Below are 25176 nucleotides of genomic sequence, written 5' to 3' on the forward strand. Positions count from 1 at the left end.
GTCCCATCTGAAATGAGATTGAGGTAACAGTCAGTTGCAAAGGCTGCGGCTCTGTGTTGAACCTGTTCTTTTGATACGGTTGCTCGCCTGCCTCTGTTATAGATAACAGAGTGTGGGCAGAGATTGATGTGATCAGAGAGGCGGTGGGGTAGAAAGAGATGTGGTTAGTATTGACATCTCGGAGGATCCATTTGCTGGTCCCCCAATTTGTGGAGACAACTTCCTCCGCAATCCAATTGTGACCTAAGATGAGGTCAAACTAAGATAAAGGGGGGATGCGGCATGTGATTATCATGCCGACACCCTTGAAACAAAGTGGTACATCAGCGGTTTTGTTATTTGTAATAACATCAACAAAGGCTCCGGACACCACAAAGGTGTCTTTAGAGGTGGCTATGGCCAAACCTCTGTCACTCAAGAGTTTGGCAGACACATATGACAAACCAGTGCCTGTGCCCAGGAGGAGCCTGGCCAGGCGCCTTGCCACTGTGTGATGGAAGTCAACACACAGTTGTTTGTCTTTGTCAAAGACAGAAGAGAGCTGGTTGTTCCTTGACAATCCACAGCTATCTCTAAGAACTTCAAGTTCATTCATTGGACTCAAAGGCAACACCGTCCCCATGCCTGGGTGGTTGGCAAACTCAGGTTCTTTGGGCTCACAGGCCCTAGGCTCAACATTGCTTGGCTCAATAGCGCAAGACTTATCAGCGCGCTCACGTTCAGGAGAAACACTTGGGGGTATATTACTTGGACCAATACAAGGGGAAGGGGTAACATGAGAGAGGGAAACTAGTTGTTGATTTAAGAGACTCTATACCATTGACTACTCTTTTAAAGTCTTCTTGACTTTGGCCTTGTAGGCCTTCTGTTTTTCATGTAGGCCTTTTGTTTTTCAGTTTTTGTTTCTGGACACTTGGAGGAGACATGCCCATTGGCGTTGCAGTTGTAGCAGGTGAAGCCCGTGCCCAATTTCTTTTGGGGCTTGGAGTCGGTGCCATTGGAGGCTTGCTTGTTGGAACTGGAGGCAGAGGCTTGAAGCACTTGTCCTTTGCGGTAGATCCAATCTTCATTGAGGGCGGCCACCACAATAATTGAGAAGGACATTGGAGTCCCTCGTTGTTCTTCCATATTCATCATTGCTACCAAATTTTTGTTGAGAGCTTTGTTCACTGCAAGAAAAACTCTAGAAACTGCTTGCAGTTGAGATGCAGCAAGCTTCAATCAAGGCTCAGCTCAAGCTGGAGTCAAGCACTCAAATTCTGTGCTGGTGCACCTTGAGTGTGTACCTTGTTCAGCATTTCAATGTTGAACATGCTGTAGTGCTCATGCATTAGGCTGAGGCAAATGAGCATCCCCCTGAGCACCCTTTTGTTTTCTTTTATTAAAAACTCCATGCGCCATTGAATCCAGCCAGAATAACATAAAAAGGGTATGTACACATGAAAGGGATATGTACAGATGAAAGAAATATGTACACATGAAAGGGGAATGTGATGAGGTGTATTAACATATAAAAGGGATATGTACACAAGATGAAAGGGGTATGTATGCATGAAAGGGGTATTCATGCATGAAAGGGGTATGTGCAGTAAGGGGTATTTGCACATGAAAGGGATATGTAAACATCAAAGGGGTATTTAAACCTGAATGATGAAAGGGGTATTGAAAGGGATTTAAACAACTCAAAGGGGACATGTAAACATCAAAGGGTCATGAATGCATGATGAAAAGGGTATGTACACATTGTGAAAGGGATACATGCACATGAAAGGGATATACACACATGAAAGGGGTATGTGCACATAAAGGGCTATGTACACATTATGAAAGGGGTGAATGCATACAAAAGGAATATGTGCACATGAAATGGGTATGTGCACATGAAAGGGGAATTTTCACATGCAAGGGGCATTTGCACAGGTATCAGCTCCTGTACTCAGTTTTTTGTACCTAGACTCACTCTTGCATAAATGAGGCAATGTGCAAAGTTTTTCCAGGTGTTGGGAGTGGTCTCGAGATGAGTTGAGTCCTCAAAGTCCAAGTAGGCCTTGCCCTGAAGGAATCAGATGCTGGCAAGGTGCCAAATGTCCGGATGGGCTTTTCGGCCCTTCAAGTTAATGGCCAAGGTGTTCAACCAGCGTCTGACGTCAACGCCAAGGGCCCCTTTGTAGTGAGGGCAGTTCTTGTAGTTCCACCCGCGGAAAATGTTGCTGGTGGTTGTCTTGAGGTGAGCCAATTTGACTACCGCACAGTGAAGTTTCATGTACGGTGGGGTCTTGTCCACATCCATATGGTTGGACTCCACCTTCAATCAACTGATCTGATCTGTTGCCGCTGCCGTGGCATTGTCTTGGGCCTTGTCAACTGGGAAGGCTCCTGGCGGCGGGGCATTGTTTCGTCGGGACCCCAGGACTTTGGGCAAGGGGGGTTCAGGCTCCTCCTTGTCGTCATCAGAATCGTCTTGTAGAACGCCGAGTGCGCCGCCACAAAAAGTCACTGGTTGGCTGTCAGCCCCTCAATTTCAGCAGGGGTATACGTTTTCCCATTGGCCGGGGGGAAGGGGGGGGCGGAGCTTGGTCCATGTTGACCTTGTGCTTGGGAGAGGAGTGTTGTAGGGGCATCTGCTTCACCAACAACACACAGAAACAAAGAGACACAATGGTTAGTGTCCCAAAAAAAACAGCTTATAGGGGGTCTATTGCCACAAAAATCCTGGAGCACACTGATAGATTGAGTGACTTCATTGAGCAAACACGGCTTGGGCACACAGGTCCCACACCCAAAGGTGTGTCCAAATACAGTTGGATGGATTTTACCAAAATCCCCAAAAACCAGTAAAACTAACTTACTTTGACTTTAGTTGGCAAATTTGGGTGTTTGCCAAGAAAGACGGTTGAGTAAGGTTGCGGTGGTTGGTTGAAGGGAATGTGGGTAAAGAAAAGAAAGCTGAGCTTGCTACCACTATAGTGGTGTGAGCTATAGACTAAGCGGGACAGGGTACGTAGCTGTGAAAGCTTGGTGACAGGCACAAAATGACAGTGTGAAAGGCTCAGAGGTACATATGTAATTTGTAGCTATCTAGATGAGTGAGAAAAGGAAAGAAAACGGGTCTATTTATACCCTGCGGCTATGATGAGAAAACACGACTGGAGAGAGTTCTCCCTCAGGGAGAGCCCTGAGGGGCTTGTAAGAAGAACCGGATGTAACCGGCAAGGTAGTGATGGAAACCTGCTGGTACAGAAAAACAAACGGGCCTAGTGCCCAAACATAGAAAGATAAAATGATGGAAAGAAACGTTGGAAGGGGCGTCCTTGTTGTCTTGAGGCACAGGCGCTGGTCCTAGGATATGGTGTAAGTGTCAGAGCCCGTCGTGTGGTGGAGATCCTGAAATAAGAAGTTGAGCCCAAGCTCATTGGGAGGGCAAGGGTTGGGTGTCCAGGTGTCACGGGCATGGCTACACTCCGTCATAGGAGTGTGCCAAAGCACACTCCCTCAAAGGAGTGTGCCAAAGCACACTCCCTCAAAGGAGTCTGCCAAAGCACACTCTGTCATAGGAGTGTGCCAAAGCACACACCATAATATGAGGACAGGGCAAAAGAAATGTTGATGCTTTTCACTCACCAACATCAAGGGTGACCCAGTGATCAAGATGGTTTTACTGCGTCCTGGTAAAGCCTATGTTCTATCAACCTGTGAGGGCACAACTTTTTGAAGGGTTGGTTTGGTTGGCGGTGTGTCCTAGTCCTGCAATGACTGGGAGCTTTTCAGCCAAGCAAGCTATGGTTGGCTGTATGCACATACATACAGGCATGGGCTTACCTCACCCTCCTTTTTGTTTGTGCACCAATATTATTAACTGTATAAGATTCCGGTTATATGGGTTTGGCAAATGGATACTGGAAAAAAATAGTTCTGTCACAGTAAACTATTGGTGCTCTCAATTCCTGGTCCCCAATCTTGGTGAAGAAGAAGATTGGAGCTGGGGCGCAGGATTGGCTAGACTAAATACAAGGTACAAACCCTAAGTGTGTGGAAGATACAAGTATTACTAACTACGTTTGGGATCCAAGGAAGCCCTGTGCCATTTCAGGTTTCACAAGACATTCACAGACACTTACATCAGCAACAACCACCACTGTGTCTTTATTTCCCCATCTAGCTCAGGAGGGAAGTCTTCTACTGAGCTAGGTATTTCACACCCCTTTCATTCCCCTTCATTCTCTTATCTTCAACTATCTTGTAAATAGTAGAGAAGAGCTGTCCTCTCCTACTGATATAGGGAAATGCAAGTACATGAGACATCAGGTCTTGTCTATTTCCACTCCACTGCCGCCTTTGTGACGCACAGCATGTGGATGGCTAGGGGGAAGCGGCGGCTGCGCCTCAAGGCCGCACCGCACATCATGTGCGCCTGCCGCTCCCACTTGCAGGTTCCTGCACCTGATACAGTTGGGACCAGGGGGAACGGGGCTCAACCTGTGTGGCGGGAGCCCCTTGTCTGCTGGCCTGCGGGCCAACTGTGTGTGGGACAAAAAGAGAGGAGGAGTGTCTTTGGCATCACCAAGAGTAGATACTTTCTGCCAAAGCCAGGTACCTCCTCCGAGCAGGACAGAAACCTCGTGCTCAGGGAGTGGGGTTCAAGGCGCCAAGCCCATCACTCTGGCTCAACTAGGAGCCTGAGCCCTTGTGGCAAGAACCCCCTACTCCCGGAGAGGAGGTGTGTTTCCTATGCCTTGCTATCCCTTAGTCGTTTTTTTTTTTTGGGAAAAGAATGTTTACTTTGTCTTAGAGTAATGGATCAACAACCGTTTCTTGAATGCAGCTATTCACAAACCAATATCCCAGTATACATCCGCATCACAACGGAGACTGCGGAAGGGGTGTGTTCCGTGCCAGTGAGGACAGGGGAGACAAGAAATGGAGAGGTGTGGTTAATCATGCAAGGCAAACTCTACTCGCCTTCACTTGGGCACTGTTGCTGTGAACCACCTGTCCAAATCCTTCGGTAGGAGGAGCTGGATGTTATGCTGCTTTTTATGCCTAGATGCATTGCCTTGCGACAGGGAGTCCGCTTGGTTATCTTTGGAAGTGACTTGTTTTGCAACAAGGTCTATCTGAAGTTCCACTAAGGGTGAGTGGATTTGCTTCCATTCCTTGTTCAACCACCGTTCTTTAGACTTCTTGTTATGAACAAGGTTTTTAGATGTAGTGTTGTCAGTCCACACAATGAGCAACTTGCCCTTCTGGACCCCTACACCAGGGAAAAATAGAGGTCATCCGAGGGCAGGTGATGTGAAGAAGACTCTTGTTCAGTCTCCAATCATACTCCAAAACCCGTTGAGTGGGACTCCCCAATGACCACAAAGGGGCCATTGTTTTGATAGTGGAGTCTTGCCACAGTAGCTCAGGTGTCTTAACATGTTTTACTCAATGTCACCTGCCACCAGCTGTCATCACATTTTCCCTGGTGCTAGCTTCTGTAGCATGAGCAACCCTATGCATATAGCTACCGTCTCAAGCCAGGCAATGTTCCTGCTGGGCTTAGGTCCCCCGTTCCATCCTTCTATGACCTTGAATTGTGACCAAATGTCGCCAATGATCACATCAATGCCGAAAGACATGGAGGCGTCTCCTACCCAGTTGAGCTCCATTGGCTCTGGGTTGGCAATCAGTCTGGTGTTGGTGAAGAATTTTAGTGTCTCCAGCAAAAACTGGATGTCTTCTCTGACATCTTGCGGGGTAAAACGGGGAGCTTAGAGCTTTTTCCAGCTCTTGAGCCACTGGTATACGGAGTTGAGATAGCAATGGAGCTGAGGGAGGATTAGAGACACGTGATTGAGGCGCCTGGCTAGAACCTCCACTTGTCAAAAACTGGACTGGTTCCTGGACAATAGGAGCACCTTAAGCTGTTCTCTCCGTTCCTCCAGCTTCTTCTCAGGGAGTCAGACGGTTTTCTCTTCCCCATTCCAGATGAACCCAATAAAATTTTGTTTGGTTTGAAACGGGGAGAACTTTGTTTTGTTTGTTTTCACTCCTAATGCATCAGATCTGCTTACTATCTCTGCCATCGTTGTGTTGGACTGCTCTGTCTTGATGAAAAAATTGTCATCTACCCAACAAAACACTTTATAAGGCATTTCCACGCAACCGCTGGGCGCCCAAAGGAGCCACAGCCCGCTACGCCACCAAAAGCAATCTGGGTATCCAGAAGAATCTTGTTGTTGAAGTCCTTTATCATGAGGTACAGCCATTGGTCGGGCGCTGTTGATCTGACGGTAAGCCTTCTCCCAGTCAAAGATGGCTAATTGTACTGGGTGTGTTAAGGCACAAAAAAATGCAGATACTTTCCTGAAATTGTCCCAGGTCATCTTGAAAGCACTAGCGTCCACGGAAGGGGTTGACGTGTTGTTCTTTGGGAAAGACAGGTTGTTTATTGGTTGGAATGACCCTTCCCCATTTGTTACCGCGCCTAAAGGGCTTGTCCTGAAGAAAGGGAATACCTTGTTGACTTCATCTGGTTCAAAGGGGCCAAACATCCTCTTGGCCTCCAGCTCCTTCTGTATTGAGGATTCAATTTTCCCTTGGCCATCCATGCCGAGGCGTGGTTTGGAGGTGTGTGTCTGGTTAGCTTGCCTACACCATGCGGGGGTATGCCTTGATTGAAACCCTGCTCAAAACCAGTGATAACGTCCTGTAATTTGTTCAACAGGCAAGCATTCCTCAGGGATGATTCCCATGCGTCGATGTTCATCTTGCAGCGCACCACCGTTGGCCAGCTTGCCGGGTACTTTGGGTTTGGGCTCACGGGTTCAGGATGGGGCCGCAGTCTCTCATGAAGCACCTCCAGCGGCTCAATAGCTTGTTCACGGACTCTGACAGTTTTTATTTTGACGTATCCGCATAGTTGAAAACAAAAAAGAAACAAAGGAGGGTGGAAGCAGGAATATGTCAACATACTGGTCACATGAGGGTCGGGGAGTATATACAAAATGGAGTTTCTTGCAGGACGCAAGCTGACAATGGGTTTAGGAAAAACGGGGGGAAACTAGATAGAGTTATGGAAGATTTTTCTTTTTTAACCGCTTCTTGCGTTTTGGTATAGGCCTCACCTAGCTTGTGGTTGCGCCAGTGCTGGTCTGTTTTGGGGGTATTGGGGTGGTATCAGTCTTCTGTGTTGCAGGGATTTTTTTTTATTTTTTACACTCATTGACTTACCTGCTGGGATCTCTGACCACCATTTGGCCGTTTCCTGGGTTGGGTTGTGCCGGGGGCCCTCCTCTTCTGGGGTCGACAAAATTTGGGTCAAAATGACTACCTCTGTAGCCGTTTCTGCCCTGGCCTCTCTGGCGCGTCGGACGTTGCGCCGGCCATTGGCTGGGGTTAGGGGCCCATTGGTGGTGGGCGGGAGGCATCAGAAAGTGTCCTGTGTTTGGCAGCTATAACAGATGGGTGAACGGGCCGGGTATGGCATTGCTTGGAAAGAGCTCAGGCCGTGCATTGATTGGAAAGGGCTTGTGGCAATGTGGTGGTCTTGGGTCCTCCCTTTCAGCTCGCCAGTCACTGGATTGAAAGCTTCTCTGGCGCCTCCTGGGGCATACGGGTTGTCTTGGAAGTTCAGCTCATTGAAACGTCTTGCATCCGCATAAGCTTCTTCTGCAATGTCAGCGCAAAAAACTGAAATATTGGGTACACCTTCTTGTCCATTCCTGCTGACTCTGTGGGCAAAGGCATTTGTCCTGAGATGGATGTCGTACCAAAGTGCGGCCACAGAGCCATCTTTGGCTTGGATGCGGTCGGCGTGGGCTTTATGTATCAAGAGCCACTCGGCAAACCTCAGGAAATGATACATGTTGCGGAGGGATTTGTAGAAGCCCCTGTGATTCAGGGTCCAGTCTTCAAAACCTTGCTCCCACTCGCTTGGGAACTTTAGGCCGGTATAGCGGCTGTAGTTGTTGCAAAGGTTTGTACTTTAGTTTCTACTTGTGCTCTTTTTTTTTTTTTTGGCTTACTCTTTGTCTGAGCCTGATGAGCAAGAGCCGGCGGTGAGACTGAGAACAGCAGGCACAATGTGGGGCGGTGTTCGACGATCGTGGAAGGATGAGATTTCATGTCAGACTGGAAAGAAAAAGGAAAACGGAAAACATGAAGGAGAGAGAAAGAGAGAAATACCTACCTGAGAACAGCAGGCACAATGTGGGGCGGTGTTCGACGATTGTGGAAGGATGAGAGAGGAGTCCTTCCACGCCTGCTGCCTCAGGTAGCCTACATACAGCATGTAACATGAGAGTGAAATGTGAGAAAGGAAGTGACATGTGAGAAGCAGAAAGAAGAAAAACAAAACCTGAGTATAATACTCAACAGAGCCTTTGTCCACTCTGTGCTTCTTTTCGGCTTGGTGGATGATTGCCGCATCTTGCCAGACTTTGTTGAAAATAGTCAGCAGTAAGGGGCCTGTTTGCGGGGAGGTAACAAAGGGTGGTTTAGATATGTCTCTGGATAAATTAGATAAGGACGCTTTAGCTCTTGCCTTTCAGCTCTTTCATGTTTCTGTCAAAGAAAGGGGGGAGGCCCATTCCTCTAAAAGTATTCACGCTTTGGACAAGAAATGTGACACCTCCTTTTTTGAAATCCTCAACCGCCACGCTAGGCTCTACAGCTCTCTTGGTGGAGCTTCTTGCAGTCTTGGTTGTTCGCTGTTCCGCCGGTTGCTCTGCTAATTAGGACTCCAGGATTAATCTGACTTTGACAGTGTTGCCTACTCATTGGGCGTCAAGCGCCTCCTTGAGCTTGGTCGCTTTCAACTGCTTCACCAATTCTTCAGTCACTCCTAGTAACAACGTGCAGATTCAAACCAAAACCGTTAGTTTCTTGCTGTAGGTAGCTCTATAGTCGGTTCTTTGGGAAATTGTGAAAAGTTTCTTTTCACAACCGGGGAAAAGAATATGGTTCAGGTTAAGAGAATCCAAGTGGGAATGGTCATGTAGATTGAGGTTATGGGGTTGATTGGGTTTGAGAGAGGGGCGGAAACCATGCCTCTATATGGGCTGGAAAAAGAACGGAGCGGATTTACCTGCTTCCTTTGATCTTAGGAGGGTTGTGAGATATTCACCTTCCAGATCTTTGTTGTCCTTGTCGTCAGACTGGTTCTGCTGGGATTCTTTGCCCTTTGCTTGCGCTTTGTTGGAAACCGTTGAGAGGCGTGGGTTTTTATTCTTTGGAATCGTCCTGCCTTGGGTGTTCCCCGGCGTATTTGGAGTTTGGCCTGCGCCTAAACTTTGTACGATCTCTGTGAGCTCATCTGGTGACATGATGGCTTTGGAAGATAAACAGACTTGTTTGTAGCAGAAGAACTTTGTGGTGTGTTAAATAAAAGATAGACTTATGCCGGGAAATTGACGGGTGAGCGTTTACTAAAGCAAAAAGGAAAACAGGAACTAAGTTCCTGAGTGACAAGTAGCGACCAAAGAGTGGGAGCTAGGAGAGTGATCCCTAGATTCTGCTCCATTTGCCTGAGTGGCCTTCTTAAAGGAAGGCCGCTGCTCTGTCGCAGCTCTTGGGTGGTCCTGGGAACCTACCCTCGGGATGAGGTAAACCAGTCTTGCTAGACTAGTTGTTCCACGGATCAATGCCGCTCTAGCCCGTGGAGTCTGCCTCCAAACTGTGAGACTCCCTTGCTAACTGCTGGCTGGTCCTCCGGCTACAAGGACACCAGGGTACTCGGAGCTGCACTCTGCCACCCCCTTCCCATCCAAGGTCTTTTGAGACCTTCCTACAGACACCAGTGAAGAGTCCATGAGGAATCTTACACTTTCACTATCAAAAAGCCGTGATGGCCTCCCTTACTCTCTCCAATATATCCTTCTGGATAATCATCCAACTCCACCTGGTTAGAACACTTGTGTGGACACAGTGAGCAATGATAGACACAGGATCCAATTTTGAAATCATCAAACGGAAAACAGCCTTGGCCGCAAACCTCCCACTACAAGAACTGGTGAAGCCAATTGCAATTTGCCTTGCACTCTAGAGGAAATCTCCCAACCGCATCACTTAAACACCACATTGAAAAACACTCATTCTGACCTTTCTTTTGAAAAAGTACTGCTTTGGGTTGGCTGGATAGATGGGGACTAAGATATCCTTAATGTGACAGAAATGTATTATATATTCTAGTGTATGGAGAATGAGCTCTACAAATTATTCTCCTGTGGAATGTAGTCTTCAGGTAGGTATTACTATCTGCAACCTAAGTGGTTAGGCTACAAGAGCCATCCCCTTGCCTAGACTCAAGACTCCACGTACAACATAGGCTTATGGGAGAAAAGGGAGATAAAAAGCAAGAAAGAAACAAGAAAAAAAAAAAAGTGTAGAAAAAGACCATTAAAGAAATTAGAGTAAGATAGGAGGGTGAAGAAGAAGAAAAACAATTGATAGGAAAAAGAAAAGAAAAAAAATATTACACAGGAGAGGATAGTGGAAGGGGAAGCAAGAAAAAAAAAAACTTGGTCCATTATACCATGCTGAGAAGGAAAATCCACATTCTCCAAAATAACTCTGGGGGAAGGGTCTTGGGAAAAATGTCAGCTTTTTGCTCACTGGTGGGAATCCAGGAGAAGTCATCAGTTTATATTACAACACATCATTAGTAATGTGAAAATACCTGTCTGCATGGCACGTACACAATTATTGGAAGCATTGATGGAACCAGCTACTTTGACTTCCAACTGATTGTCACAATTGCCCTACAAAATCAGTCTTCAAAATGTCCTTCAACATGTGCCAAAAGCCACTGTTCAAATTCCCTCTTCCAGAGAGGTATGTACTCCTCTTTGCCAGCTGGATTTACAGGAGGAATTTGAACCTCTTGGCAAGCTGGATCTTACCAGCTTGCCAAGAGGTATGCATACCTCAGAGGTATGTATTACTTGCCGGCAAAGAAGATATAACTCGCCACCTTGCCAAGAGCTCTCCAGGGAAGGAAGCTGTACATCTCTGGCTTATTGATAGCTCATCTGCAGCCCTTGATCTGTATGCCTTTTGCTCACCCTATTTCATTCACTTTCTGACACATGAATGGGTATGTGTAGATTTTTTCTGGACCCAGCACAGGATCTTGTTGATTGTCCTGGCCTGAAAGTCTGACAAGGACGAGCACAAGAACGTGATCAGTCTGTTTAAGTTTGCCAAGCTTGTCAAAACCTATGGCCTAAGTACCTCTCCTTTGTGGTGGGCAACTTGGTAGAGGGCTGCACTAGGCGGAAAATTTGGAATCCAGTTTTTTTAAGGCGCATCCCCTCAGGAGGCGCAATACTGCAGAGCTGATCAAGTCCCGGCGTTTCAGGATCAAGATTTTGGCTGACTCCTTTGTTTCTGTTTTCTTTTATTTTTGTCTGCTTGCCCTGTTTCCCAGCCTTTGTTATCTCTCACAGTGTTTTCTTTCCTTCTTCTTCTTTTTTTCTTATTTCCTTTGGTTTCTTTTGTTTCTGCTTTGCGCGCGCGTTGTATGGGAGTGTAGGAGATGAGTTGGTTTTTTTCTGTTGTGGTTGTGGTTTCCTTTTTTTGCCCTGTTGGGTTGCAGCGCGCACGAGGCAGGCATAAGGGCCTGCGGCACAGACTGTGACCGTCCCTGAGTCTAAGTTCAGCCAAACTGAGATGAGGGTTTAGCGTGGTACCTCCTTCTGATCCAAGAACGGTATTATCAAGATTCTGAGTCTATTTTTTTTATCCTGTATGAGTTTCCGTAGTACCTGATCCGTTCCAAGTTTTTTGATCACTGTTTGAGCTTCTTTTCCCAATGCCCTTTGCGCATACTTCCAAGTCATCTTCACACATCTTTTCTAAGCATTTCCCCCCCCCCCCCTTTGCCCAAAACTCAACACTGCTGAGGGGTATTTCATTCCCCCCATTCTCTCAAAATCTCCACCCACAAGCAATTTCTCTGATTCCTACAACTTTAATCCGGATCACTCATGGGGGCAGATTACCTGCACCATCCCCTTAGCCCGCTGTTTACCACGCACAGGTAGAAGCGCCATACCGTCTTTTTCAACTGACCAAAATTAGCCTTTTTTTCTGAATTATCTCTCTGTGTGTCCATGTGCGGGTTTTGGGAATCATTCAGTTGGATGGCAGTGTTGAGGACCCTGGCAAGACAATGTGCAACTTGTTTAATTTTATTTTTGAGGCAATCAAGGAAGCTCAAGGTAGGCAATTTCTTTGAGTTTACACATGTCTCTGTGGCCTTGACGAACATCCTGGGCATGATATATGGGAATAAAGATGGCAGCAGAGGGTTGCACTTGTTGTCAATCAGGGTGTTCAAAAGTTGACTTGCATAAAATCTTTCAGGTTTTGAACCCGGACACGCAGACCCACACATATGCGGAATGCCACATAAACTGTACGTCTCTCTTTCAAGCAAGTTTCAGCTGTGCTATAACCAGCTCACTCCAAATCTGACAATGCATGTCACTTTTGATCAAATACCGCAGTTTCTAGCAATGCTTCAGCCCACAACCCTGACTCCTTGTCAGGTGAGGCGCAACTTCAGCCCAAACCCTGACTTTGTCAGTGAGAAGGGTGTCTTGTTCAAATGAGCTCTTTTACCTGTAAGCACAGAGAACTCAGTCTATAAAAGACAAGCTTCCGTCGGCCAAATCTAATTTTTCATCTGCTCTCTGCCTCACGTAAACAGATCAATAATAGCCTGCATTTTCCCTTTCTTCATTGCACCAATCTAATCATCCAAGTACATAACCAAAATCTACTCTTACCGTTAATTCTGACATAACTCTGTTCTTCCATTGTACTTAAAATCCTTTCATTGTCTCTCTTGCGTTTCCCGATTACATTAACTCATTTTCTAATTCTCATCTCTTGCGCTTTGAGTACTTCCATTTTCTATTTCTCTCAAATTGCGCTTGACTCAATTGTTCCGCACAAAATCCTTATTGTCATCACCCTTGCTCTTAGGTAAGAGCAATTGCTGTTCCAGTCACTTTCCTCAAAGTTTCCTCATTCAGAGTTCTAATGGAATAAATCTTAGTTTGTTGAATTCTTGCAAAATCATCCAAGTTTATTAAATTCACAAAAACACAGCAAAAAAGATCTAAGTTTTGGCGTGCAGCCACATGGTGGCCACTGTTGAATAGATTACCCCCAAACACCATGTAGACTCTCCAGCTTGTGACAGTGCAACAAGCAAAAAAGAGCCAGCATTTTTTAAAATCAAGCAGGGGCCTATCCAAGCAAAGTAGGGGGCCTGCAGGGAGGAGCCAGGACGAAACCGGAACCCCTGGGGAGAACTTGACTGCAGGCCTCCCCTTTATTTATACATAGTCTGCTTGAACCCTAATTTTGCACAGCCGCCTCTAGCACCACGCCCACCATGGCCTCACCAACGCACCTTACCAACGCAACACCGCCCAAGCCTCCCAAGCCAGAAACCCTTGGACAGACAGCTCATCAAACCGCACACTACATATTTCCATTTGAGTAGGCTGGCTCTTCTCGTTGCTTCTCCCAAGCCACAGGCGCAAAAAATCAACAAGGTTATCCCTAGGTCCGTGAACCCTTGTGGTTTCAATTCACTAGCTACCAAGCCACCTTCAACCCACAAAAGCCCAGATGATGCCAGCCAGCCAACAATCCACATTGTAACCTTGGAGGACTGCTTCAAGCACATGCCCCGCCGGACAGAAAGTGCTTGATGATTTACCCGTGGCCAAAACGGCTGCGCTATGCCAACCTTGGGGCCTTGGGGCCGCCCTACTCGCTCCACAACCATTCCTGCGGCGCCTGTATTTACTTTCCCGCCTGACCCTTGGCCTCCGACAAGCCCCCCTCAACCGTCCCCCTTGTCACTTTCTGAGATAGTATGGCGGATCAACAAGCAAGCCAACCTCCTCCACCCCCTTGGGTCCCCCAGAACCCGCAGACCCATGATCAGCTACAGCTTGCTCCACCCTGCAACAACGGCGACTCTGCAAGGATCACAAAAGCCTCCCTGAACATCAGCTTAGGGAAAACTATCAACCAGTACATCTTGAACCTCCACCTCGAGCACTGGACTGATGAGGTGGACATCTTCAAAAGGCCCTACCCCAAAACCTGGTACACCTTTGAAAATTATATGACAGCCTTCATCCGCATCAGTACTGTGGCCGATCTCGACCGGATGCCAATCTTTTTTAGTGTGGGCAAGCAATTCTCTCTCAATGAGAGGATTTTTTTCTTCATCATTGTTACTGATGATCTATCTTCATACAGGCTTTGATGCCTGGAAGCACATGAGCAAGGATATTTCCCAGTATGGCAAGAAGCTGCTCACGGCGTTTTTTGGCCGATGTGCGGCAGACATCAGTCATTTTTTGAAGGGCCATTGTCAAGGGCGACTGATCTCTGTGCTGAGTGGGGGGTACTGCGAGAGGGTGTTGATGGGCAGCAGTCTGGCTACCTGCTGGGGCTGATGAAATAGTTGGAGGGGGAGGAGCGGCCGGGCGCGCTGGACAGCTGAACCGGCGCTGTGCAAGGGGGCCAAGCAACCAGGGCGATGGGATGGCCAGGAACTGGATGCTGCCAAAGCAAGCTGGTTGGCGGAGACCCGGCGTATCTTTGAGGCCTTCAATAGCTTTGGCCAGGCCCCAGAACACACTCAAGAACATTGCCTGACGGGAACAGAAGCAGCTTCTATTCCAGCAGAGCCTTGACCCTTGGCCTCCTCTCCGCCAGTTCACCCAACGTGCCCTGACGCGGCCAACCCAATGCCGGCGCCTCCAAACCCCAGCCCCACCCTGTCTCTCCGCCGCGCCAATGATGGGCCCAGCTTAGACGCTACCGGCCCCGCTCAATCAATCAACAGCCTGTTCTCCAACCTCCAGCTCGGCCGCTCCTACCCCTCCTCCACTCCACCAATTTGTCTCCTCCTCTTCTGCTGCTTTTGCTGCCCAAAACCAGCATAGACCGTTGTCAAAGGTCAAGGTTGTCTGGAAGGCCAGCGGCATCTTTGGCCCCTTTGACATCCATGAAACTCCTGACCAGGCTGACCAGCCCAAGCAATGCAACATGTGCATAATCAAGCAATTTCCTCCCTGCACTAATTCCTTAAAAATGTCTCTTGCACCGTCTCTTTCTATTTTATTTTGGAATAAACACAGATGGAAATGCTGTTACTCTTATTGTTCATGCTGTTTCTGTTGCTGTTACTTTCATTGCTGCTGTTGTTCTTCATTGTGATGCCTTTTTTTGGTCCACTTTGCTTTCTTTTAGTCTTTTTTTGGGCTGGGTGGGGGAAGAGACTAATGTAATTCTTCCCCTAGCTGTGTGTGTGGTTGATGAGTTTCATATGTATCTAGCTGTTGCATTGTGTTTGAAGGAAATATTCTTCACCCATCACAACCTCAGGAGGTGTGTCTGACTGCATGTTTGGCTACATCTGGCTGTGTCAAATCAGAATGCATGGAGACATGAGTCTTCCAGAGCTTATGCAGCAATTAAATCTGCTGTTTCTTCTGTTTCTGTTCCTTTTGAGATCTTGAAAGTTGAGAGGCTTGTTCAAACCCATTTCTAATGAAACTAATTTCACCCGCAATGTATCCTGTTGCCTTGGTGAGATTCACATGCAGTAAAACATTTGCACTTTGACTGAAACAATGCAAGTGGAAAGCACCAGGAGAAAAAATCTACAAACTACCAGTGTTGAAATGCAGAACTTCACATGCTGAAAGCTTATTTCAACCAAGCTTGAATGGACAGTCACTGTGCATGAAGGGGTATGATATAATCATGTGGGGTGACAAAGGCAGCAACACTGCAACTGCTACACTCTACTACAAAAAGCAGCCAAATGGCATAAAGTGGCGGGGCCGCACTATTCCTGACACCATTTACAACAGCAATAGGGTCCAAATTTTATTTTTAGCACCAGAAAAGTGGAAGTATCACTACTGTGTTTTGTCCCACTTTCACTAAAAAATAGTGCTGCAAAATTGATATAGCAGCCAGAGCCACTTTTGACTGCTTTTAGCGGCTTTTTGCTGAAATAATGTGGATTTTGCAGTTTACCGCTACACTTTGGCCTGGTGTATTAGATTTTTTCTTTGGTTTAAGTGACTTTTCACTGAGAATAGCGCAAATAGGGCACTGTGCTGCAGCGCTATTGGCCACCAAGTCTGTCCTTACTGAGAATGGTTTCCAGAGCTCAGAGCACCCCTGCAATTTTGTGCACTAAACAGAAAGGATCAGCAGAAATTGCCACTTGTTAGCACTCAGTGCAGCATTTTTTCCTCTACTTGAGTGCTCAGCCTGTTTAGCGACCAAAGATAATTTTTTCAGGGGTTTTGACAGCTTTGATCTAGCGCTCAGCAGGGCAGTTTTCAGTTATTTCAGTAGTAATTTTAGTGAGAGACTGCTAGGGGCCGCTGAAATCTGACCTAAAAATCTATCACTATTTTCTCTCAGAAAAATCAGCAAAAAAGTGTAGCAATAAAAGCACTAGAAAAGCAGGCCTAATCCCCCTGTGCTTTTTCTTCAGCTGTGTGTAATGCAGTTCTTGTGGTGTTGATAGAAGCTGCACTGGAGTAGGCCGCTTGTCAACTGCTGGCAGTTTCTTGAGTTGTTCTTCTGGTGAAGGCGGATGCACAGAAATGAGGAGTGAGGAGAAATAGGACCAACTATTCTTACTAAATCCATACCAGCAAAGGTTAGTTATGTTACTTTGTGTTATCCACACAATTTGGGTAATGTAACTACCCTTGTTACCTGGGGCTCCCTGTCAGTTTACTAATAACAGGGTCACTTTAAGGCCCGCAAGTAATATAACGGGCCTCAAAGAGGAGGCCTGTTCTTGCTTTATCCCCTGGGCAAGGCAATAACGGGCCATTAAAGGCTGTTTAGCCTCAATACTTGCCCGCTCTCAGGGGCCCTGCGTGACCTGATAATGTAACAAACATAAAAAGAAGGGCTTTCCTGTGGTGCAATGATGTAATTGCACAACTGTTACGCGTAACACACAGATAACCACAAAAATTCTGTTACATTACCATTATCTACATGTTAAACGTACGTAGTGTAACTACCCTTTGTTGTCCATACAGAAAAATGCAGAGATCCCATTATGTGACCAGATAGCCTCAGCATTCAATAACACTAACAATATACATCATTTTTCAAGACAACTAATCTATGCTGTAATGGTTATATGTTAAGCCCCTTCAAGTGCTGCGGTGTAGCCGCCTTGATCTCTAGTAACACCATAAAATCATAAAATTCTGACCTGAAAAAATATGTACCACCCAAACACTCAAATTACAGCAACATTTCTAGAATCCAAGTATATTAAAGCCTCTGAATCATGAAACAAAACTTCAAGGGTTTCCCCTACACATAGCAAAAAGTCACAAAACAATAGATTAAAACATCAAGGGTTCTCCCTCAAAGTTATAGACAAATACAACAACAAAAAAATCATGGGGTTTCCCCTTTTTGCCAATAAAAAAAAATAAGAAGTCACACCACAAACACACAAAACCACAATATAAAAGCAAAATAGAGCCTGCCACCCAACACCAGTAAACTGATGCACCATGGCCCACCATCCATCCCTGTCTAGCAGGGTTAAAAAATGGTGAGAGGATGACCCCCAGCGCGCCGCATTGAAGGCATTATGCAAAGGGGGGCCTCCGAGTAGAGCCCCTCAAACTGCGCAAGTGCAACAGCGGAGGGGATGGGGATGAACTGCACGCTGGAGGTACAGCGGCAGAGGACACCCTGGGGAACAATCACACCCAAGACGACCTCATTATATAGCCATCATTTGGCCCAATCCACCAGCAATTTAGCACTGCCCCCTACGCTATGGCCTTGTCAACAACAATCAATGCCACACCACTACAGGTAACTGTAGCCTCAACCCCTCTCAACCCGCAACTGAGTGGCACTGAATACAGCTTCTTCCCCTTCCTGTCTGACCAACCCATTTCAGCCCCCTTGTTGAGCGGCCAGACAAGTCTCAGGCTATGTAGGAGTAGGGCCGGGGGGGAAGCCCCACCAGTCCCACATGGACCTTCCCCTTAGTGCCTGCGACGCCAAACTCTGCCCTTCCAAAGCCTGTGCCTACCAACCCCCATCACTGCACTCCAAAGCCTGCCCCGAGCTGTCCGAGCCGCCCGTCACACACGCTACTCCGGCTCATCTACACCCTCCTCACCCTGACCTCGCGTTCCCTCCAGCTCCGCATCCTTGCCCTGGCCATTGGCGCTACCTTGTGACTCTGCGGCTAGCAGACAGACTGTCTCTTGCTTGCCGGCCTTGGTTATCTGCGTGTCTTTGACGCCCTTGGCAACACACATGCCCTCCTCTTTGACTTCCCTCCGGACAACTGGTCGGACAGGCTTTGGGACGCCCTGGGAACTAACCCTGTGTCTCCGCGGCCAGAAGACCGACTGTCTCTTGCTTGCTGGCCTTGGTTATCTGCTCTTCTTTGACGCCCTTGGCGCCGCACATGCCCTCCTCCTTGACTTCCCCCCGGACGACTGGTTGAACCGGCTTTGGGACGCCCTGGGCACTAAACCTGTGGCTCCACGGCCAGCAGACCAACTGTCTCTTGCTTGCCGGCCTCAGTTATCTTCTTGTCTTCAACGCCCTTGGCGCCACACATGCTCTCTTCTTCAACCCTCATCCAGACAACGGCTCTGAGATGCCCTGGGCACTAAGGACGGCGGCTCCACCATCTGCTTGCCCTTCAGGTACGTCCGTTCCCTCCCTTCCTCTGCTTTACTGTGACCCGACACTTCCTCCTGGGTTGCATCTCCAGACGGGCTTGACTGGCCACACTCTGCATCTTCTCTCAGGCCAGAACCACTATTAGTCCAAGCAACAAGTCGGGCAACAAACAATGGGGTTGAAGGGCCCAGCTTACTCTCAAAGCTCTGCCATATGTTGTTGTCCTCCCCCCATTGCCGTCCGCTCTCCTCCATCTCTTTGCACCTGCTCATGTTGGCCGCAGCGGCTTTGACACCACCGAACTTGCCATCTCTTACAGCTTCATCATCAAACAACTCCACATGCCCAACCACCAGAAAGCCATCCTCTTTGTCACCGTCTTAGGCTCTCTCCATGGACCTGGTGCTTGGCTACATCTAATAGGGGGGTTCACAATAGGATAAAAACAAAACTTGAGAGCTAATTTTAAGGCCTTTATTAACATTTTTTTAAAAAATGAGGAGGTTGCTCTTATTCTCAGGGGACACCCAGTCCTGCACATCTTGCCAGATTTTTAAAAATTGGTTGATAAAGGCCTTAAAATTGACTCTAAAATTTTATTTTTATCCTATTGTGAACCCCCCTAATGCGCCCTCCTGGCCATAATTAATGCAAGACGTGAATTTGTATTTTATTAAAATTGATTTGCCTGCACAGACGGATACAGGTGATTAATTAGCCTATACAGGTTAAACAAAACCAGATATCTGAAAAGTGTGAGGAAGATGATTTTCAGTGCCTTAGCCAGCCCTGATAGGATTTTCAGCCGTAAAGGCTGGCTAGCCTGTCAAGAGGAATGATGATTAGAAGAGTTAAAAATGAGCACTGGTTTCTGTGGATGAAAAAATAATTGACAGGGGGATGACATCCCTGCAGCGGTGAAGCCGCCTTGGCCTCTAGTGGTACATATGAAATCATCACTTGAAAGTTTTATGATTTTATGATTTTATGCATTGAAAATTTTATGATTTTAACTTTGAACACCTTAAATCACTGTTGGGTTAAGGCCAGGAGGCGTAGCTGACAGCCTGCTGGCTCCCAGGACAACTGAAGAGGATCTCACCCACCCAGGACTCTGGGGCCAACATGGCTGACAAGCCTGGGCCTGTGGAAACAGCTGCACCTATCCTCAACCAAAACTCATGGCATGCTAGACCACCACACCTGCCATGGCTCAGCTTGATGAGCTTCCTATGCCCGGCCCCTTGGCCACCCATCTCTGTGTTGCCTCACTGCCAGCATATTTGGCTGGGTTGGAGTCATCCCAGTTTAACTGGGATGCACTCAACCAATTTAAACTTGGTTGATCTCAACCAATTTAATATAAACCCAAGGGGGGTACCTTGGATTTATATTTCATCAGTTCAGATCACCCAAGTTTAAATTGGTTAAGTGCATCCCAGTTTAACTGGGATAGCCTCAACCCATCCAATTGTGCTGGCAGTGCCTTCTCCACACCCACACTTTCCTCTGACCTTCTCCTCCACATTAAAAAAGCTGATGTATGTCTACCCCTTCCTATTTCCTCTCTGTGAAGGCCTGGGTTGTTTATCCTATGCAAGCGCATTCCCAACCCACAGGGCAGCATCTCTTTAAACAAAAGTTGGTGGCCATGTCCTCTGAGACCTCAAGTATCTCTCTCTGTCCTTGACTATTTAGGATAGAAATTTATTGACATGTTTCTCTGTGTGGTTTTTATTTGGTAAGCTTGGCCCAAAAGCAGTTTCCTGCATGATGGTAGCACACCAGAGCAGCCTGCACTGTCTGACTTCCTGTCAAAGTTCTCTCAACAGTACTTTCTTGACGCTCTACCCTACTTTGGTACTGTATGGTTCCTTCCTTGAGGAAACAAGCCAACACGTGCAATCCAATGAACCTCCTGCCAACATTGAGGAAATTTTTGAGTTCTCAAAAACACTTTTTTCTGCCCAGTATTTGTTGCGTCTTGCTTAAAATCTGCAACAACTCTCTCAACATGCCAAGATGAGTGGCCTGTGATACCAGGGGCAAATTAGCTGAATCCTTCAAGTGATATTGTATCTGATTTTCATCCATCAGTACAAAAATCCTTTTGAAGAGATTTTCTGAATTCATTCACAAACCCTGGGTAATCTGAGGCTCCCCCGGACTTGTCCCAGGATTCTAACTCTCTGCGGACAAAATTTAGCAGCTAAAGAACATGTCAGACAAATTTACACATGTGTGCTGGTTTGTCACATTTTTCATCACTGAGCCAAGTGATGCCAACCTGAGTGCTCAGCCAAGTGATTAGGTGGACCCTTCAAAAATTGTTTATAACATTCAGCCATGTAAACAAATGATTTTTGGGGTACTCTCTGAAGTCATACACAACTCCTGATTAATATGAGGTTTTTTCCACTGGACTTTTCTCAGAACTGCAAAATTTTTGTAAAAAACTTCAGCAACTAAAGAATGTGTCACACAAACTTACACATGTATCTTTTTGTGAAACCATAATGTCTACTGGCTACTATGGCAGAGCCACCGTGAAATAAAATATGAAAAGTAGTGTTACATATACAAGAGACATTATTACTCTTATATATGTAAAACTACGCAAAAACATTAAATACCTAAATAAATAATTAATTACTAAGCTTTGTGTAAATAATAAGTGAAATATTATAGTAGATTCTGAATTTATGGGTAACATAACCTACGGTACCTCACTTACACGTACCCTTAAATATTATCCCTTCCTTGTGTAAACTAACTTCAAAGTTTAAGCAAGTGCATCACGTCCTGTGTGAATGAATGCACTTGCATGCTTATATATCTAAATACATATTTTTACACCCAGTTTCAGTGACAGATTTGAGGTGTTGTGTACAGTTTAGAAGATGGCTTTATTTGTTGCGTGGCGCACCCAAGCCCGCGTGCTCTGTTGGCTAGAGCCCAAGCCCACGCGCATGGGGTACATATATGCATAATGCATAATCTAGCTTGCAAAAAAAGCGCTTGGGCTACTAGTAAGTAAGAATGGGCCATTATATGCCTCAATATCAAAATTACATGTGTTATATATCTTGTACACATGTAATTAACTACCAATTAAGATGTAATTACCATGTCATGTAATATAAAAACATTCCAGACTAAAAAGCACACTTCTGGCGTGTGCAGGAGAGACTAGAAAGCGTCCCAGCTTCTCCCAAGCCTCACTACACGTAAATTACACCTGTAGTAAATAAGTAGAAGGGGTCAAATGAACTGGAGCATTCAATGAACGCCTCCAGAACATGTATAAAGCACTTCTTACACGTGTACAAGTGCACAATACCTGGTTCTAGTACCCTCTGTGGCACATTCCATGGAAATAAGTGTCACATTACCCCCAAACCAGCCCCTATGATGTGTTAAAGCATGTGTAAAACCACACAGAATCTCTCTAAATGGTCCTTGGCAACCCTTGTATCCAAGCCCCAAGGTTCCACAACCAACAGCGCCTTCTAGCGCAGCCAAATTGCTTCAGAATGTGCCCACAAGTGTCACCCTGTCCCCTGGGTGCCCCTGGAGGCCTGTCTAGGCTATAAAAAGGGCTCTTTTCTCTGCCCCAAAGGACATTCCCCAGCTTTAAATTACCTTATATTAGAATTTTTACCCGCCTTCAACAGCCTCAACAGCCTGTGATTTGCCAGGTAAAAACCTACTTTTGTGATCTTTAGCCCTAATTTTCCGCCCTGAAGCTGTCCAGTGACCACCCTGCCCTCAAGATTACCCTTTCTCAGTGCCTCCAACTGCCCAAATTAACGCCTGAAGACCCTCAAGTGACTCCTGGGTCTTATACTAGTAGGTTCAAGCCTGTCAGCCTCGGTGATGCCAAGAACTGAGTTCTTCTAGCGACACCGGGTGATAGTATGAAAAAGGGATGTTGTTTGTTTGTTTTTATTTTGAAGAAATAAAAAAATAAAGGAAATATTTTTTAAAGGAGGGGCCTGCAAGCAGATGTTGTTTAGATCCCTCCAAGGATGACTGGGGCCTGCTATGCAGGGGTAGTTTGGTTCCCAGGAAATAGAGGAAGAGTGCAATATATAAGAGAAGGGTTGTTACTTCCTAATAAAGAACCTTTCTCGATATCAGTGTGCACTTGGAAGGATAACGGGCTTGAGATGAACAAAAGCCAAATGCTGAATCAATCAAAATGTGGATGAAAAGACAAGTTGAGAGAAAGTAGTTGGTTTTTTGTTTTGTATGTCTCAGCTGAGGAGAAAGAAAATGAGGAAGAACTGACCTCTTTAAATATCTCTTCTATCTCCTCAATAGCTAGTCTTTCTGTTCATCTTAGTAACTCGTTTCTATGGGGTGGTTGATGTCAATAGGTTATTACTCGCAAGATCTGATGGGGAGGATAGTATTGGGATGATAGCGAACTTGGATGGGGCGGTTATTATCAAGAAGATCCTAGTTGGGGAGGATCTCTTAGTTCTCAAAAGTCATTGGATATGTGACACCTGTCACTTAAATGTCCTTGACAGGTATGTAGCTGGCGCACCCGGGTGTATTTTATTATTCACCTGGAATATATTTCCAATAATCACTCGTTTAAGGATTAATCCAAGTATATTAAAGCCTCAGGTTTACAAAAAAAAATATTCAAGAATTCCCCCTTACAAAATGCAAAAATACAAAAAAAAAAAAAAAAAATCAAGGGTTCCCCCTTTACAAAACAAGCAATCAGAGGGCCAAAACCATCCTACAATTCCAGCAAAATACAAAAAAAAAGCACATTCTACATAAAAAATGCCAAAAAAAAACCCACTCCCAGCCGCCCAGCGCAGCAAGCTGACGCACTGTGGCCCAACGCCCATCCCTGTCTAGCAGGTTTAAAAAGCTTTGGGAAGAGGACCCCAGCCCGAAAGCACAGGGGGGCCCCCAAATATCCCCTGCCAGACTGCGCAAATGCAACAGCAGTCAAGGGTGAGACAACCCTCAAGCTGGAATTATAGCCCAAGAGTTGCCTGAGGAATCAACCTGGCCTCCAACCCCCCCCCCCCCCCCTACTTATACTCATCTCAACCCGCCGCCCAACAACTCCAGGCCACGCCCACATTCTCATAGCTTTGCCTGAAGCCACCAACACCACCTCAAACCAACACCACGCAACCCCAATCCTATGCAACTACCGCAGTATTTCCCCGCTGGGCACCTCAAACGTATGTTGAAGCTCATACATCTTTCCCCTAGGCAATACACGCAACCCACCTCAACCCTTACTGCCACCGCTAATGTAATGTAATTTTTTGTTGCAATACACTTTGTATTGGGCCGGGCATGAGCACTATGTGTTCTACAACCTTACTACTACAAGTCACGAGGTTGCAGGGTCTGTACTACAGCTACTACACTCAAGCACCTGCTAGGCCTTGTCACATGCCACCCTGTAGTGGTCTGTTTACACATGGTGTCCAATGGGCACCACAACCCTTTTGCCGGTTTGCAGACACAAAAACATGGCAAGTTGTAAACTTCAACCATCCGCTAAAGTCTGAGACATTTCCAGGTGTAGTACTTTTCATAGTGCATTCAAAGGTAACTTCTCAGCAAATGCTGAGCCTGCTTTTTGGATATAGTGAAGAACTTTCCGTACTTTTGTTGAATACATGCGGGTGCTGAAAAGCATTTGTGGGTGTAGGTGAGTGGTATGAAAAGTGACCTCTAATCCCGTCTGGTGGCATCCGTTTCACTGCCAACTCCCCCTTCCTGCTAATATCAAACTGCATCTCAACATGTCAAATCCGTAGGTTCCCTTGAATTACTCCCTACAATGCCCCCAAAAGATCAGCACCTAGAACTTGTTGAAGACCCACCAAGCGCCGGGGTGGACCTGGGCATGGCCACAAAGGCCCAATGACCCAGATACCAGATGCACTACCAAGCCCCACGCTTCCTCCTTTGCACTTCAAGGATAATTAAATTTCCCAAAAAAAATACTCAAAGTTTGAGGTTGGGAAAATCATTGAAAAAAAATCACTCTGTACTGAAAAAAAATGCAAACTGAGCGTGCTCAGCCAAAAAAATGGAAAGTGTGAGACTGAGTAAAAAACAATGGGGCACATTTTTGGGGTGATTTGTTGGACGGGCCTGCACGAGGCCCACATGGGCCCCTAACAGGCCCGTTGGGCCCATTGAAAAAGTAGTATTTGTTTGGAATTCTGATGCTCTGCTAAAATGTGAAATGGGTCAAACTGAATAAAAAACATGGGGGTACATTTTTGGGGAGATATTTTGGACGGGCCTGAATGAGGCCCACATGGCCCCCACGAAGCCCACTGGGCCCATTGAAAGAGTAGCCTTGGTTAAGAAAGCATATGCTCAGCTAAGAAATAAAATGTGTCAGACTGAGTAAAAACCCTAGGGGCACATTGTTGGGGAGGCTTTTTGGAGAGGCCTGCATCT

At 46.4% G+C, this 25176-nt stretch overlaps 3 protein-coding genes across 3 annotated transcripts; 1 reads left to right on the top strand and 2 right to left on the bottom strand.

Moving 5' to 3' along the window:
- Positions 1 to 7105: 7105 nt before the first annotated feature.
- Positions 7106 to 7412, bottom strand: PtA15_4A661 (uncharacterized protein; the record flags this gene model as incomplete). The annotated part of the gene is made up of 2 exons (XM_053168568.1): positions 7106 to 7136; positions 7216 to 7412. 2 exons carry the CDS (start codon positions 7410 to 7412, stop codon positions 7106 to 7108), a joined length of 228 nt encoding a protein of 75 aa, XP_053019764.1.
- A 6464-nt stretch (positions 7413 to 13876) lies between these two features.
- Positions 13877 to 14960, top strand: PtA15_4A662 (uncharacterized protein; the record flags this gene model as incomplete). The annotated part of the gene is made up of 3 exons (XM_053168569.1): positions 13877 to 14192; positions 14269 to 14382; positions 14731 to 14960. The coding sequence occupies 3 exons, from the start codon at positions 13877 to 13879 to the stop codon at positions 14958 to 14960; spliced, it is 660 nt and encodes a 219-aa protein (XP_053019765.1).
- Positions 14961 to 18176: 3216 nt separating this feature from the next.
- PtA15_4A663 (uncharacterized protein) lies at positions 18177 to 18992 on the bottom strand (the record flags this gene model as incomplete). The annotated part of the gene is made up of 2 exons (XM_053168570.1): positions 18177 to 18401; positions 18726 to 18992. 2 exons carry the CDS (start codon positions 18990 to 18992, stop codon positions 18177 to 18179), a joined length of 492 nt encoding a protein of 163 aa, XP_053019766.1.
- Between the last annotated feature and the right edge of the window lie 6184 nt (positions 18993 to 25176).

The sequence above is a fragment of the Puccinia triticina genome, chromosome 4A (genome assembly GCF_026914185.1).
Source record: "Puccinia triticina chromosome 4A, complete sequence".
Classification (NCBI taxonomy): domain Eukaryota; kingdom Fungi; phylum Basidiomycota; class Pucciniomycetes; order Pucciniales; family Pucciniaceae; genus Puccinia; species Puccinia triticina.